The 14,038-nt window shown below is 39.6% G+C and overlaps 1 protein-coding gene across 2 annotated transcripts in view; it reads right to left on the bottom strand.

Moving 5' to 3' along the window:
• Positions 1–14,038, bottom strand: part of LAPTM4B (lysosomal protein transmembrane 4 beta) — an 86,010-nt gene that overhangs the window by 24,197 nt on the left and 47,775 nt on the right. For both annotated transcript variants that reach the window (XM_038555130.1, XM_038555131.1), the window contains exon 5: positions 10,621–10,719. In XM_038555130.1, the coding sequence (XP_038411058.1) occupies positions 10,621–10,719 (99 nt within the window). The remainder of the gene's footprint in view (positions 1–10,620; positions 10,720–14,038) is intronic.

Here is a 14,038-nt window from a genome sequence, read left to right as displayed (position 1 = left end):
TTTGATTTGTATTTCCCTGATGGCAAGTGATGCAGAGCATTTTCTCATGTGCTTGTTGGCCATGTCTATGTCTTTGAAAATTCCATGCATGACTTCTGCCCATTTCATGATTAGATTGTTTCTTGGGTGTTGAGTTTAATAACTTCTTTACAGATCTTGGATACTAGCTCTTGATCTTATACGTCATTTGCAAATATCTTCTCCCATTCTGTAAGTTTTCAGTTTTGTTGACTGTTTCTTTAGATGTGCAGAAGCTTTTTAGCTTGAGTAAGTCCCAATGGTTCATTTTTGTTTTTGTTTCCCTTGCCGTCATAGATGTATCTTGCAAGAAGTTGCTGTGGCCAAGTTCAAAAAGAGTGTTGCTTGTGTTCTCCTCTAGGATTTTGATGGAATCTTGTCTCACACTTAGATCTTTCAACCATTTTGAGTTTATCTCTGTGTATGGTGTAAGAAAATGGTCCAGTTTCATTCTCCTGCACGTGGCTGTCCAATTTTCCCAGCACCATTTATTGACAAGACTGTCCTTCTGCCGAAAGTGGATAGTCTTTCCTCCTTTATCGAATATTAGTTGACCATAAGTTGAGGGCCCATTTCTGGGTTCTCTATTCTGTTCCATTGATCTAGGTGTCTGTTCTTGTGCCAGTGCCACACTGTCTTGATGATCACAGCTTTGAAATACAGCTTGAAATCCGGCCTTGTGATGCCCCTGGCATTGGTTTTCTTTTTCAATATTCCTCTGGCTAGTCAGGCTCTTTTCTGATTCCATACAGATCTTAAGATGATTTGTTCCAACTCTGTCAAGAAAGTCTATGGTATTTTGATAGGGATTGCACTGAATGTGTAAAACAGACATTTTCATAATATTTATTCTTCCAATTCATGGTCATGGAATGTTTTTTCATCTCATTACATCTTCCAAAAAATTCTTTCAGAAGTGCTCTGGCGTTTTTAGGGGATAGATCCTTTATCTCTTTGGTTAGGTTTATTCCTAGGTACCTTATGCTTCTGATTGCAACTGTAAGTGGGATTGACTCCTTAATTTCTCTTTCTTCAGTCTCATTATTAGTGTATAGAAATGCCACGGATTTCTGGGCATTGACTTTATATCCTGCCACACTGCCAAATTGCTGTATGAGTTCTAGCAATTGTGGGGTGGAGTCTTTTGGGTTTTCTGTATACAGTATCATGTCATCTGCAAAGAGGGAGACTTTGACTTCTTCTCTGCCAATTTGAATGCCTTTTATTTCTTTTTGTTGTCTGATTGTTGAGGCTGGGACTTCTAGTACTATGCTGAATAGCAGTGGTGAGAGTGGACATCCCTGTCTTGTTCCTGATCTTAGGGGAAAGGCTCCCAGTATTTCCCCATTGAGAATGATATTCACTGTGGGCTTTTCATAGATGCCTTTTAAGATATTGAGGAATGTTCCCTCTATCCTTACACTTTGAAAAGTTTTAATCAGTAACGGATGCTGTATTTTGTCAAATGCTTTCTCTGCATCTATTGGGAGGATCATATGGTTCTTGTTTTTTCTCTTATTGATGCGATCTATCACGTTGATTGTTTTACAAGTGTTGAACAACCCTTGTATCCCGGGGATAAATTCTGCTTGGGTCATGGTGAATAATCTTCTTAATGTACTGTTGGATCCTATTGGCTAGTATCTTGTTGAGAATTTTTAAATCTGTTCATCTGGATATTGGTCTATAATTCTCCTTTGTGGTGAGGTCTTTGTCTGGTTTTGGAATTAATGTGATGCTGGCCTCATAAAACGAGTTTGGAAATATTCCATCCCTTTCTATCCTTTGGAACAGCTTTAATAGAATAGGGTGTTTTTTTTTGTTTTGTTTTGTTTTAATAGAATAGGTATTATTTCTTCTTTAAATGTTTGATAGAATTCCCTTGGGAAGCCACCTGGCCCTGGACTTTTGAGTGTTGGGAGGTTTTGGATGATTGCTTCAATTTCCTGGCTGGTTATTGGCTTGTTCAGGTTTTCTATTCCTTCCTGTTCCAGTTTTGGTAACCTGTGGGTTTCCAGAAATGCAGCCATTTCTTCTAGATTGCCTAATTTACTGGTGTATAGCTGCTCATAAGTTTTTAAAATCATTGTATTTCCTTGGTATTGGTTGTGATCCTCTTTTGTTCATGATTAATTTGAGTCTTTTCTTCTTTCTTTTAAATAAGGCTGGTAGGGGTTTATCTATCTTATTAATTCTTTCAAAGAACTAGCTCCTGGTTTTGTTGATCTGTTCTACAGTTCTGTTGGTCTCTATTCCATTCAGTTTTGCTCTAATCCTTATTAACTCTCTTTTGCTTGTTGTCGGTTTTACTTGCTGTTCTTTCTCCAAGTCCTTTAGGTGCAAGGTTAGCTTGTGTATTTGAGTTTTTTCCAATTTTTTGAGGGAGGCTTGTATTGCAATGTATTTCCCTCTTAGGACTGTTTTTGCTCTATTCCAAAGATTTTGAAACGGTTGTATCTTCATTTTCATTGATTTCCATTAATCTTTTTAATTCTTCTTTAATTTTCCAGTAGACCCATTCATCTTTTAGTAGGATGCTCTTTAACCTCCACGTGTTTGAGTTTCTTTCAAATTTCTTGTGATTGAGTTCTAGTTTCAAAGCAATGTGATCCGAAAATATGCTGGGGACAATCCCAATCGGTTGAGACCTGATTTGTGACCCAGTATGTGGTCTATTCTGGAGAAGTTCCATGTGTACTTGAGAAGAATGTGTATTCAGGTGCATTTGGATGGAATGTTCTGTATATATCTGTGAAATTTATTTGGTCCAGTGTATCATTCAAGGTCCTTGTTTCTTTGGTGATGTTCTGCTTAGAATACCTGTCATTTACTAAGAGTGCCTTGTTGAAGTCTACTATTAGTGTATTATTATTTAAGTACCTCTTTACTTTGGTTATCAATTGATTGATATACTAGGAGGCTCCCACATTAGGGGCATAAATATTCATGATTGTTAGGTCTTCTATTAGATAGACTCTTTAAGTATGATATAGTGTCCCTCTTCATCTCTTACTACAGTCTTTGGTATAAACTTTATGTGATATGAGGATTGCTACCCCAGCTTTCTTCTGAGGACCACTTGAATGGTAAATGGTTCTCTAAACTTTCATTTTCAGGCTGGAGATGACCTTAGATCTAAAATGAGTCTCTTGTTGACAGCAAATAGATGGGTCTTGCTTTTTTACCCAGGCCAATACTCTGCATCTTTTGATGGGATCAAAATGAGATATTAATGAGCCCACTCACGTTCAAAGTAACTAGTGAAAGATATGAATTTAGTGTCATTGTATTACCTATACAGTCCCTGTTTTTGTAGATTGTTTCTTTGGGATCCCTGTTTCTTTCTCAGGGTCCCCCTTAATATTTCTTGGAGAGCTTGTTTAGTGGTCACATATTCTTTCAGTTTCTGCCTATCTTGGAAGCTCTTTATCTCTCCTTCTATTCTGAATGACAGCCTTGAGGATAAAGTATTCTTGGCTGCACTTTCTTCTCATTTAGGACCCTGAATATATCCTGCCAGCCCTTTCTGGCCTGCCAGGTCTCTGTGGAGAGGTCTGCTGTTAATCTGATATTTCTCCCCTTATAAGTTAAGAATCTGTTGTCTTGCCCTGCTTTAAGGAATTTCTTTTTATTTTTGAAATTTGCAAATTTCACTATTGAATTTTGAGGTTTTGAACAGTTTTTACTGATTTTTGTAGGCGTCCTCCCTATCTCTTGGATCTGAATGCCTGTTTCCCAGATTTGGGATGGTCTCAACCATGATTTGTTCAAATATACTTTGTGGACCTATCTCCCTTTCAGCCTCTTCTGGAATCCCAATTATATTCTTCCTTCTCAAGCTACCATTTATTTCCCTAAGCCTTTCCTGTGGGCTCTTGTTTTTATCTTTTTTTCTCAGCTTCTTTTCTTTCCATCAACTTGTCATCTATGTCACTCAGTGTCTCTTCCACTCATTAACCCTAGGAGTTAGAGCATCCAGTTTGGATTGTATCTCAGTTCAAGTATTTTTAATTTCGGCCTGATTAGATCTCATTTTGCACTAATGAAGTCTCTAGAGTCCTTTACCCTTTTTTCCAGAACCACGAGTAACTTTATAATTGTACTTCTGAATTTCTGACATCGTATTTAAGTCCACATTCAGTAACTCTGTGGCAGAGAGTACTGCTCCCGGTTCTTCCTTCTGTGGTGAATTCTTCCTTCTAGTCATTTTGTCCAGTGCAAAGTGGCTGTACGAGCGGGCTGAGTCAAAACTATGAACCATGACCTAAGTAAAACAGCCCCTAGATTATTCCGAAGAGGGCAGAGACCAGAAAATAAAAGAAAAAGAACAACAGAACAAAATAAAACAAACGGGTCACTAAAGTGAAAAACAAAATTTAAAATAAAGTAGTAAAAATTTTTTAAAAAGTAAAAAAGAAGAAAAAAAAGGGGGGAGATGGTGGTGGTGAGCAAGTGGTCATGGAGAGAGTATGTAATCTCCCTGAGGGGACCTAAAGGGTGATCCTCTTGGTTCTGAGTGCATTTTTTTCTGTATATTAGAAGATGTTCAATCCCAAATTTATATAAACCAGCAATACTTATACAGAGAACCAGTATCAACCACAAAAACATAAGATCGAAAAGGGAGGCACAATGGGAGGGAAGAGAGAATATAGTCTCTCAGAATGAACCCACACAGTATTCCACTTGGTTCTGGGTGTACTTTGTGTGTTAGAAGATAGAAATTTCCACCATTGTAAAACAAAACGAGACAGAAAAGACAAAAACAAACAAACAAAAAAAAACCCATATCTCATATTTCTCCCAAAATTAAATTGAGTATGTTGAAGGGAATCCTGAAGTGAAATATATATGTAAAATATGTAATTGTAGAAATATGAAAGTCAAAAAGGAAAAAGTTTAAAAATGAAGAGTTGGAAAAAAATTGTACTTAAGGCAGGAAAGAAGAAAAAATATTGGAGATTTTTAACCTGATAAAAAAACAAGTCATAGTGAAAAAAGAACAACAACAAAAAAACCTCTCTAGGTCTATATACTATTTTCCCTCAGTCCTGGACCTTTCTAGCGCTGCTTGTTCAGTAAACTTGCTCTTCCCTTGTTCTTCCAGCTGGTCTTCTTTGGAAGATTTGGAGGAATCTGTTGCCCTGATTCTCAGGTGCCTGTGCCTGGGTGGAGATCCCAGCACCCTGCCAGGTGCCGGGCTCAGTGTGAAATATTTATCCTGTGAGGCCTTTTTTCCCTAGAGGCCCCGCCTCTCCCAGGTGCAAGGTTAAAAGAAGAGGAAAAAAAATGGTGGCAGCCAGATTTCCAGCTGGGGGAATCAAGAGCTCCTCATGAGTAACTAACCGCAGTCTCCTGGTCCACACTGGCCTAGATGACCCCAGAGACTGGCGGGGGTGCACTGATCTACACAGCTTGCCTGGCGCCTAGTGGCAGGAGTCATCGATTTCCTGTGCCCTCCCCACTTCCACCTATCCCAGGGGGAACAGAGGACAGCTGGCTTTATCTCCTTTGGCGCCCTCGGATCCAGGGCCCTGTGCCACTGGACCCAAACTCCCAGGAGCCACCTCCCCTTAAGGGAATGGAGGACAGCTGCCTCTGTCCATTGCCGGACTCTAGGGTAAAGGGAACTCTGGAGCTGGTCCATGTAACCAGGTGGGTTCTCCCAAGTGCACTGGAGGGTTGCGGTGCGCTTCAGTCCTTTACCAAGATTGGACTGAGGTTTGCAGTGAGCTTTCTCCCAGGTATCCCTCCTCTTATAGTGACTCCGGGAATCTTGTTGCTTCACTGCCCCTCCTGCAATTCTGCCCTATTTCCCTGCTAAGCACTTTTCAGGCAGGAAAAACTCAGGCATGGATTTTTAAAGTTCCTGCTTGTCCAGGGCTGGGCTTTCATGACTCCACTCACCCAGCTTGTCGTGGTTCCCCTCCCCAACTTGATTTATTTTTTATTTTTTTCGCCTTCTTACCTTGTTAGAAGTGAAAACTTTTCTCTCTGTACCATTCCAGCTGTTGTCTCTTTACATCTTGGGTTGAATTCGTTGGTGTTTAGGATGTTTTGAAACTTATCTAGGTAAGTTTGTGGGACCAGATGAGTTGAGGACCCCTAACTTCCACCATCTTGCCTCAACCACTTTATAATTTTTAATAAAAAAAAAAAGTAAAGATGTGGAGAAATTAAAACTCTCATACCCTGCAAGTGGGAATGTAAAATGATTCAGCTGCTTTGAAAATAGTTTGGTGGTTCCCAAAAAGGTTAAAGAGTAGCCATATGACCCAGCAATTCCACTCCTAGGTATATGCCCAAGAGAAATGAAAACATGTCCACACAGAATCTTGTACACAAATATTCACAGCAGCATTTTTCTTAATAGCCAGAAAGTGGAAGCAACCCAAATGCTCATCAACTGATGACTAAATAGACAAAATGTGATATATTCATGCAATGGAATATCATTCCACCATAAAAAGGAAAGAAATCCTGATACATGCTACAACATGGATGAACCTTGAAAATATCATGCTGAGTCAAAGAAAGTCAGTCACAGAGACCACATATTGTATTTATATGAAATGTCCAGAACAGGCAAATCTATAGAGATAAAAAGTAGATTAGTAGTTGCCAGAGGACAGGGATCTGAGGGTGATGAGGGTGATGGTGAATGGCAAATGATAAAAATGTCCTAGAGTTATCCTGTTTAACCACAGAGCTATGTTCACACAACTCTGTGAATATACTAAAAACCACCGAATTGTACCCTTTAAACGAGTGAGTTTTATGATATGTGAATTATATCACAACAAAGTTGTTTAATAACAAAGACATTTCAGGACAGAAGGAGTGCTTGTCAACATTTCTTGGAAGACTGAGGTAAAATACCCTGTCATATACTCAGAATGCTGTCTTTAGCTGCATTTGTACTTGATGGTGATTATTTCTTATATTATCTAAATGTTTTGTGATGATGGGAAGATGAAAATGTATAATGCTACTTTATGAAATGTTTCTGGATTGCAATAATCTGGAACGAGGTATCAGCAATGAGAAAGACAGGAAGGATGTATTTCTTGAACAATGTACACAGTGTTCCTTTTACTCAAACCTTCACTTTACTCAATATTGCCAACATTTCTTTAGTGAAAAAACAAAGCCTGAGACTTTTTGAGAATTCCAATATAAAAGAAAAAGAATGTTTGGACATACTCATTATGTGTCACATAAGAAGACTGACTGCTCATATGTTACCTTAGCAGTGAACAGTAGCTACTTGTTGAGGCCAGGGGAAACTTCTGCAAGGACAAGTCTACAATGTGAAGGTCAAAGAGAATGTAAGAACCCATGGCAGGGGGCGGTGCTTCCCAAGCCCAGGCAGTATTCTTGAGAGCTCCTGGCAGCACCACGTGCATTCACTTACTAAACACTGCAACAAGGAGAAAAAAAACTCTGCCTACTGTCTCTAAAAACCCAGAAACTTGGTTCAATGACCGTATTTCTTTCTTAACATTTCTGTAATATATATTTTTTAAGATTTTATTTATTTATTCAGAGAGACACAGAGAGAGAGGCAGATACATAGGCAGAGGGAGAAGCAGGCTCCATGCAGGGAGCCCGATGTGGGACTCGATCCTGGGTCTCCAGGATCATGCCCTGAGCCAAAGGCAGATGCTCAACCACTGAGCCACCCAGGCATCCCAATATTTCTGTACTTTTATTCAATTTCAAGAGAATTAAATATTTTGGATATTTCCCAAATAAACATGCAGTGACAAATCATGTCCATCATCTATTTGCAGGGCTAGATTAAGCATTGTCCCCTCTGTGGTCTTGGAGCAGACTGAAAATGATACACGTCCTGGTTTGGGATACTAGGGAACCTGTGTGGTGATAAACTTTATTAAACAGTAACTGTGAATTTAGGTTGTGAGAGCCACTAATTGGGGAAACTGATGTGAAATTACAACATATAGACTCATATTTATTTGATGAATAATCACCAAGTCTCTACATGCAAAGCATCAGCTTAGGGCTAGGAGGAAGATAAAACGTAGACTGTGCCTATGTTCTCAAGGAAACACGGTTCAGTTACGAGATAGATACGTAAGTAATTCAATACTAGACAAGGACACATTTCCCATAAGCTGGAAATAGATTTGTATGGTGCCTCTGTTTAGATCATTAGGATAATTAAGTATTTTGCAATTTATAAAAGTACCACAGGGCAGAGATTGTTCTTTTTTTTTTAAAAAAAAAGATTTTATTTATTTATTCATGATAGACATAGAGAGAAAGAGGCAGAGACACAGGCAGAGGGAGAAGCAGGCTCCATGCCAGGAGCCCGATGCAGGACTCGATCTCAGGTCTCCAGGATCGTGCCCTGGGCCAAAGGCAGGTGCCAAACCGCTGAGCCACCCAGGGATCCCCAGAGATTGTTCTTTTTTTTTTTTTTATAAATTTATTTTTTATTGGTGTTCAATTTGCCAATATATAGAATAACACCCAGTGCTCATCCCATCAAGTGCCCATCACCCAGTCACCTCTACCCCCGCGCCCACCTCCCCTTCCACCACCCCTAGTTCGTTTCCCAGAGTTAGGAGTCTCAGAGATTGTTCTTATTCACAACCAAACCCTAATGCCTAGAACATGGCCTGGCACCTGGGAGACCTTTAATAAATATTTACTAAAAAAATGAAAGAATATGCATCTTCCCACCCATTTGTGCACTTTAAACCTCACAATCATTGCACAGAATGTTTTCTTAACCATTATTGCTGGTTTTTAAATGAAGAAACCAAGGCTCTAACCACACAGCCAGGAGTAGCAGTGAGAGAAGCTAAATCTGACTCCACATCTCAAGGTAAAGCATTTCCAGTACAAAGGAAAATACCTACAAAGCTAATATGCCTTCGAGAGCACTAGGAGGTTCTAGCTTTTGAGCTCCTGGTAATGACAGAACTAGCTGGGTCAGACTAATCTTCCTACAGGTCAAAATGATAAAATCTGGAATAAGATACACACACAATTTGAAAGCATGGGAGAGGGACCAAAAACGGAAGAAATTAAAGAGTTTGCCTTTGAAAGACAAATTGCTGGGAGTAAGGGTTTGAGAGCTCATGACCTTTTGCCAGGGGGCTGCTGCCAACTGTACTTGCAGCAGGGGTGATTTGGGCAGGAGGGAACAACATTCGGGGCTGACCAAAAAGCCAGAAGGTTGGGTGGGAAGCCTCGACATGGTGTATTCGATCTGCCCAAATCAAGCACTAAACTAGACATATTCAGAGTTTCATGGAGAAAATGTAGACCCAAACGACTGCCAATGGATCATTTTCTTTTTACTCCTCTTCATCATATTACTTACCTGAAAGGACAATTCTCCCTAAATACAGCTTCTTCTTCTTCTTTGTTTTTTGTTTTTTTTTTAAGATTTTTATTTATTTATTCATGAGAGACACAGAGAGACAGACAGACAGACACAGGCAGAGAGAGAAGCAGGCTCCATGCAGGAAGCCCAATGTGGGACTCAATCCCAGGACCCTGGGATCATGCCCTAAGCCAAAGGCAGACGCTCAACCACTGAGCCACTCAGGTGTCCCTAAATACAGCTTCTTCAAACTTACTGAGACTTGACTGTTTAAGAATTGGTTAACTGGGCAGCCCAGATGGCTCAGCGGTTTGGTGCTGCCTTCAGTCCAGGGTGTGATCCTGGAGACCTGTGATCGAGTCCCACATCAGGCTCCCTGCATGGAGCCTGCTTCTACCTCTGCCTGTGTCTCTGCCTCTCTCTCTCTCTGTGTGTCTCTATGAATAAATAAATAAAATCTTAAAAAAAAGAATTGGTTAATTTTATGTCAAAGTAAGACATAATAAATATGTTAAGAATTAAGTTCAAAGTCTAGTAACGATTTAGAAATTTTCTACTTCTTAGTTGCATATAAGCACAAATTATAGTGATGTTTTTATCATGAGGTTTGCAATGATGAAAAAGAAGAGGGAGTACTCAATTGTTGAGGGAGTCAGAAACAGGGCTCACGGGGTGTGAGTCACCAAATCAGGGGAGGTCAACTTGACATCCTATCAAAAGCCCTCCAGATATGCATACCCTGTAATTTTAAGAAATATGTCTTGAAGAAATACATACATAAGCATATGAAAGATGCATTAAAAAATTCATGTAGCACTATTAAGTGAAAAAGCAGGAACCATCTTGAAGTCTAACGATAAGTAATTTATTAAAAATTGATAAGTTCATAAACTAGATTGTTAGAGAACATTGTTCAGAATATATTACATTTTCAAAACAAATTACAGAAGAATGTGCACACAGACACTGTGATGCATGTTACAGTATATAAGACCTACTACCTAATGTATAGCATTAATGTATTCCCCTCCAAATGGATTTTGGAATAACCCTTGGTTGACCTGTGGAAGTGTGGTTACTGTTTCTCTCTCATATAGATAAGAGAAGAAACAGAACTGTTAGAAAATCAAAACCCAGTTCAAAAATCTAACGCAAGATAAAGAACTGACACAAGTTTGCTTACTTCCTTAGCATTATGAGTACATTCAATAATATTTAGCCATAAGTAAAATACTCATGCTTACCTTAAAAGTCAAGATAATGCTGATAAACAGAAGAATAATTAGGACCAAACAGGTAGGATTCACCGACATGATATCATCTCTGTAGGGAAAATTAGGAGGCTGCAAATAAAAAGTGCTTCATTAGCAAGGCTTATTATTCATTCCAGATTATATTCCTTAGGCATTAACCAGATGTACTTATTAAAAAACAATTAAAGCAGATAGTTCTTATTTAAGACCACTACAAACTTTCTCACCTACTACTACTAAAAAAAGAAAAAGTGACAAAGAGTGTTCATAATTCAGGCAGTAATAACTCGTGAAAAGAAAAATCAGAGAAAGATTCAAGAGACCTGAAAATGTAACTCTACCCTCCTTACTGTACAAAAAGTTAGAAGTCAGTATTCTCTCTACACCTGTGACACTTAGATTTTCTAAAAATTGTGGACCACTCTAAAGGGCTTGCACATGGCAAGGAGGGAAAACCTATTAAAATACCATCTTATTTATACAGAGGATTTTTGCTGATGCTACTTCTCCTCAAAAAGCAGAATCTTTACACTAGTAGGCATTTACAGCATTAAAAAAAAAAAAAAGAAGGAAAGAAAGATCAAGTCCTACCATCTGACCAGATTGATTAACTACTAGGTCAAAGGAAATCTTTTTAAGGAGGATCAAAGCTGACTCCCATGGTTGGGTGTGGTGGGACTTCACCGTGAAGACCATGCACAGTGCCTTGGGAGCCCTCTACTTCGCCAGCTTGGGTCAGCATGCGTGGATGGCAGCCCAGGGTGCCACGTCCCCTCTTATCTCTTCCTTAGCATCCAATACCATGTGTTTGGATTCCACATTAGCAATATTTTGAGATATAACAAAGAGGTTCCAAATATTAAAGAAGAATATGAAAAAACCCAAGACTCATGTGCCCAGTTCCTCCTCCCCATGGTGAACATCACCCAGTGGTTTTTTAGCCTCCTTTCACTTTGGGCAAAATATTCAAGAAATAAAATCTGAGTCAGTCTTTGTGATCAGCTCCTGAAACCTGTCCCTACCCTTAGAGACTGGAAAGGTGTTTGTAGTGCTAATCTTAGAGGTAAGAATAAAATAACTTAGTGTTATTCATAAGACCAACATGAAATCATACTGTTTCTGTCTGATTAAAAAAAAAAAAAGATTAAAGTGGAAGTAGGTGACTCCTTTCACAAAGATCTTCACAATTCTTCCCCCAGAAACGTGGACATGGTTTCCATGTCCACTCAATACATATAAAACACACACACAACTTATTTTAACTGCATTTCACAAGACTCTGCATGAACAGAACAGGCATTAGAATGAAGTGGGTGCTCTCCTCCCACCTTCCAGATAACAGTCCCTCCAGACTCCTGTTAAGTCAGCTCATCAGCGAGGCTTCACTGTCTGTGGAGCTTTAGGAATCCACGCCTTGGACTCAGACTGATTTTTAAGTAGAACATACTGAAGACATTCACCTGTATTACTTGGTTTGTAATTAAAAATAAAAGAAGGTGGTGATTTTTTTTTTACTGACATTATGCTTACTGTCAGCGTCACCAGTATTATTATTTTGCCACTGTTGGCTCTAGAGCAAATAAGTACAAAACGTTTAAACAAAGTCAAAGTGGTATTCTGAGGATTCTAAATGTTTGCCTGCATGTTGCATGCTTTCCGCTTCTTATAAGTCTCTGCACTAAACAGGATGGAGCAAACAACACACTCTTCAAGTAGTCGCAAGGCTGCCATATGGCTTGTCTGAGCATCTCCTAACGACCCTTTCCCCACCCCTCACTTGATAGCCTATGTCGAGGTCATGTTTCCTCCACCCTTCCAAGGTTGATTTTAGAAACCTGGCACTGGGTCAACCTTACAGAATTAAAACCCAAGTCCTTAAAGACAGAGGTAATTCTTTTTTTTTTTTTAAGATTTTATTTATTTATTCAAAGAAACACACACACAGAGAGAGAGAGAGAGAGAGAGAGAGAGAGAGAGACAGGCAGAGGCATAGGCAGAGGGAGAAGCAGGCTCCATGCAGGGAGCCCGATGTGGGACTCGATCCAGGGTCCCTAGGATCAAACCCCAGGCTGCAGGTGGTGCTAAACCGCTGCGCCACCGGGGCTGCCCAAGACAGAGGTAATTCTATAAACTGCTTGTCACACAGAAACCCTCTCATGCAGAAACAGTCAAGCTATACAAGAAGAGAAAATATATATACAGTCAGCTCATGGGAAATACACTCAGCCTTTTCTTGACACTATCGGCTACCAAAACATGGACCTGTTTCTAAAACAAAGAGAAGCTGTTACTAACAGCTTAAGAATGACAACCATTGTATACATAAACCACATCTTCTTTATCCATTCATCTTTCGATGGACACCGAGGCTCCTTCCACAGTGTGGCTATTGTGGACATTGCTGCTAGAAACATCGGGGTGCAGGTGTCCCGGCGTTTCATTGCATCTGAATCTTTGGGGTAAATCCCCAACAGTGCAATTGCTGGGTCGTAGGGCAGGTCTATTTTTAACTCTTTGAGGAACCTCCACACAGTTTTCCAGAGTGGCTGCACCAGTTCACATTCCCACCAACAGTGTAAGAGGGTTCCCTTTTCTCCGCATCCTCTCCAACATTTGTGGTTTCCTGCCTTGTTAATTTTCCCCATTCTCACTGGTGTGAGGTGGGATCTCATTGTGGTTTTGATTTGTATTTCCCTGATGGCAAGTGATGCAGAGCATTTTCTCATATGCGTGTTGGCCATGTCTACGTCTTCCTCTGTGAGATTTCTCTTCATGTCTTTTGCCCATTTCATGATTGGATTGTTTGTTTCTTTGGTGTTGAGTTTAATAAGTTCTTTACAGATCTTGGAAACTAGCCCTTTATCTGATACGTCATTTGCAAATATCTTCTCCCATTCTGTTGGTTGTCTTAGTTTTGTTGACTGTATCCTTTGCTGTGCAAAAGCTTCTTATCTGGATGAAGTCCCAATAGTTCATTTTTGCTTTTGTTTCTTTTGCCTTCGTGGATGTATCTTGCAAGAAGTTACTGTGGCTGAGTTCAAAAAGGGTGTTGCCTGTGTTCTCCTCTAGGATTTTGATGGAATCTTGTCTCACATTTAGATCTTTCATCCGTCCCCAATAGCCAAACTGTGGAAGGAGCCTCGGTGTCCATCGAAAGATGAATGGATAAAGAAGATGTGGTTTATGTATACAATGGAATATTACTCAGGCATTAGAAATGACAAATACCCACCATTTGCTTCAACATGGATGGAACTGGAGGGTATTATGCTGAGTGAAGTAAGTCAATCGGAGAAAGACAAACATTGTATGTTCTCATTCATTTGGGGAATATAGATAATAGTGAAAGGGAATATAGGGGAAGGGAGAAGAAATGTGTGGGAAATATCAGAAAGGGAGACAGAACATA

Source organism: Canis lupus, chromosome 13 (genome assembly GCF_011100685.1).
Source record: "Canis lupus familiaris isolate Mischka breed German Shepherd chromosome 13, alternate assembly UU_Cfam_GSD_1.0, whole genome shotgun sequence".
Taxonomy (NCBI): Eukaryota; Metazoa; Chordata; class Mammalia; order Carnivora; family Canidae; genus Canis; species Canis lupus.
Note: the sequence above shows the minus strand (reverse complement) of the source record. Positions and strands in the feature narration are given on the sequence as shown.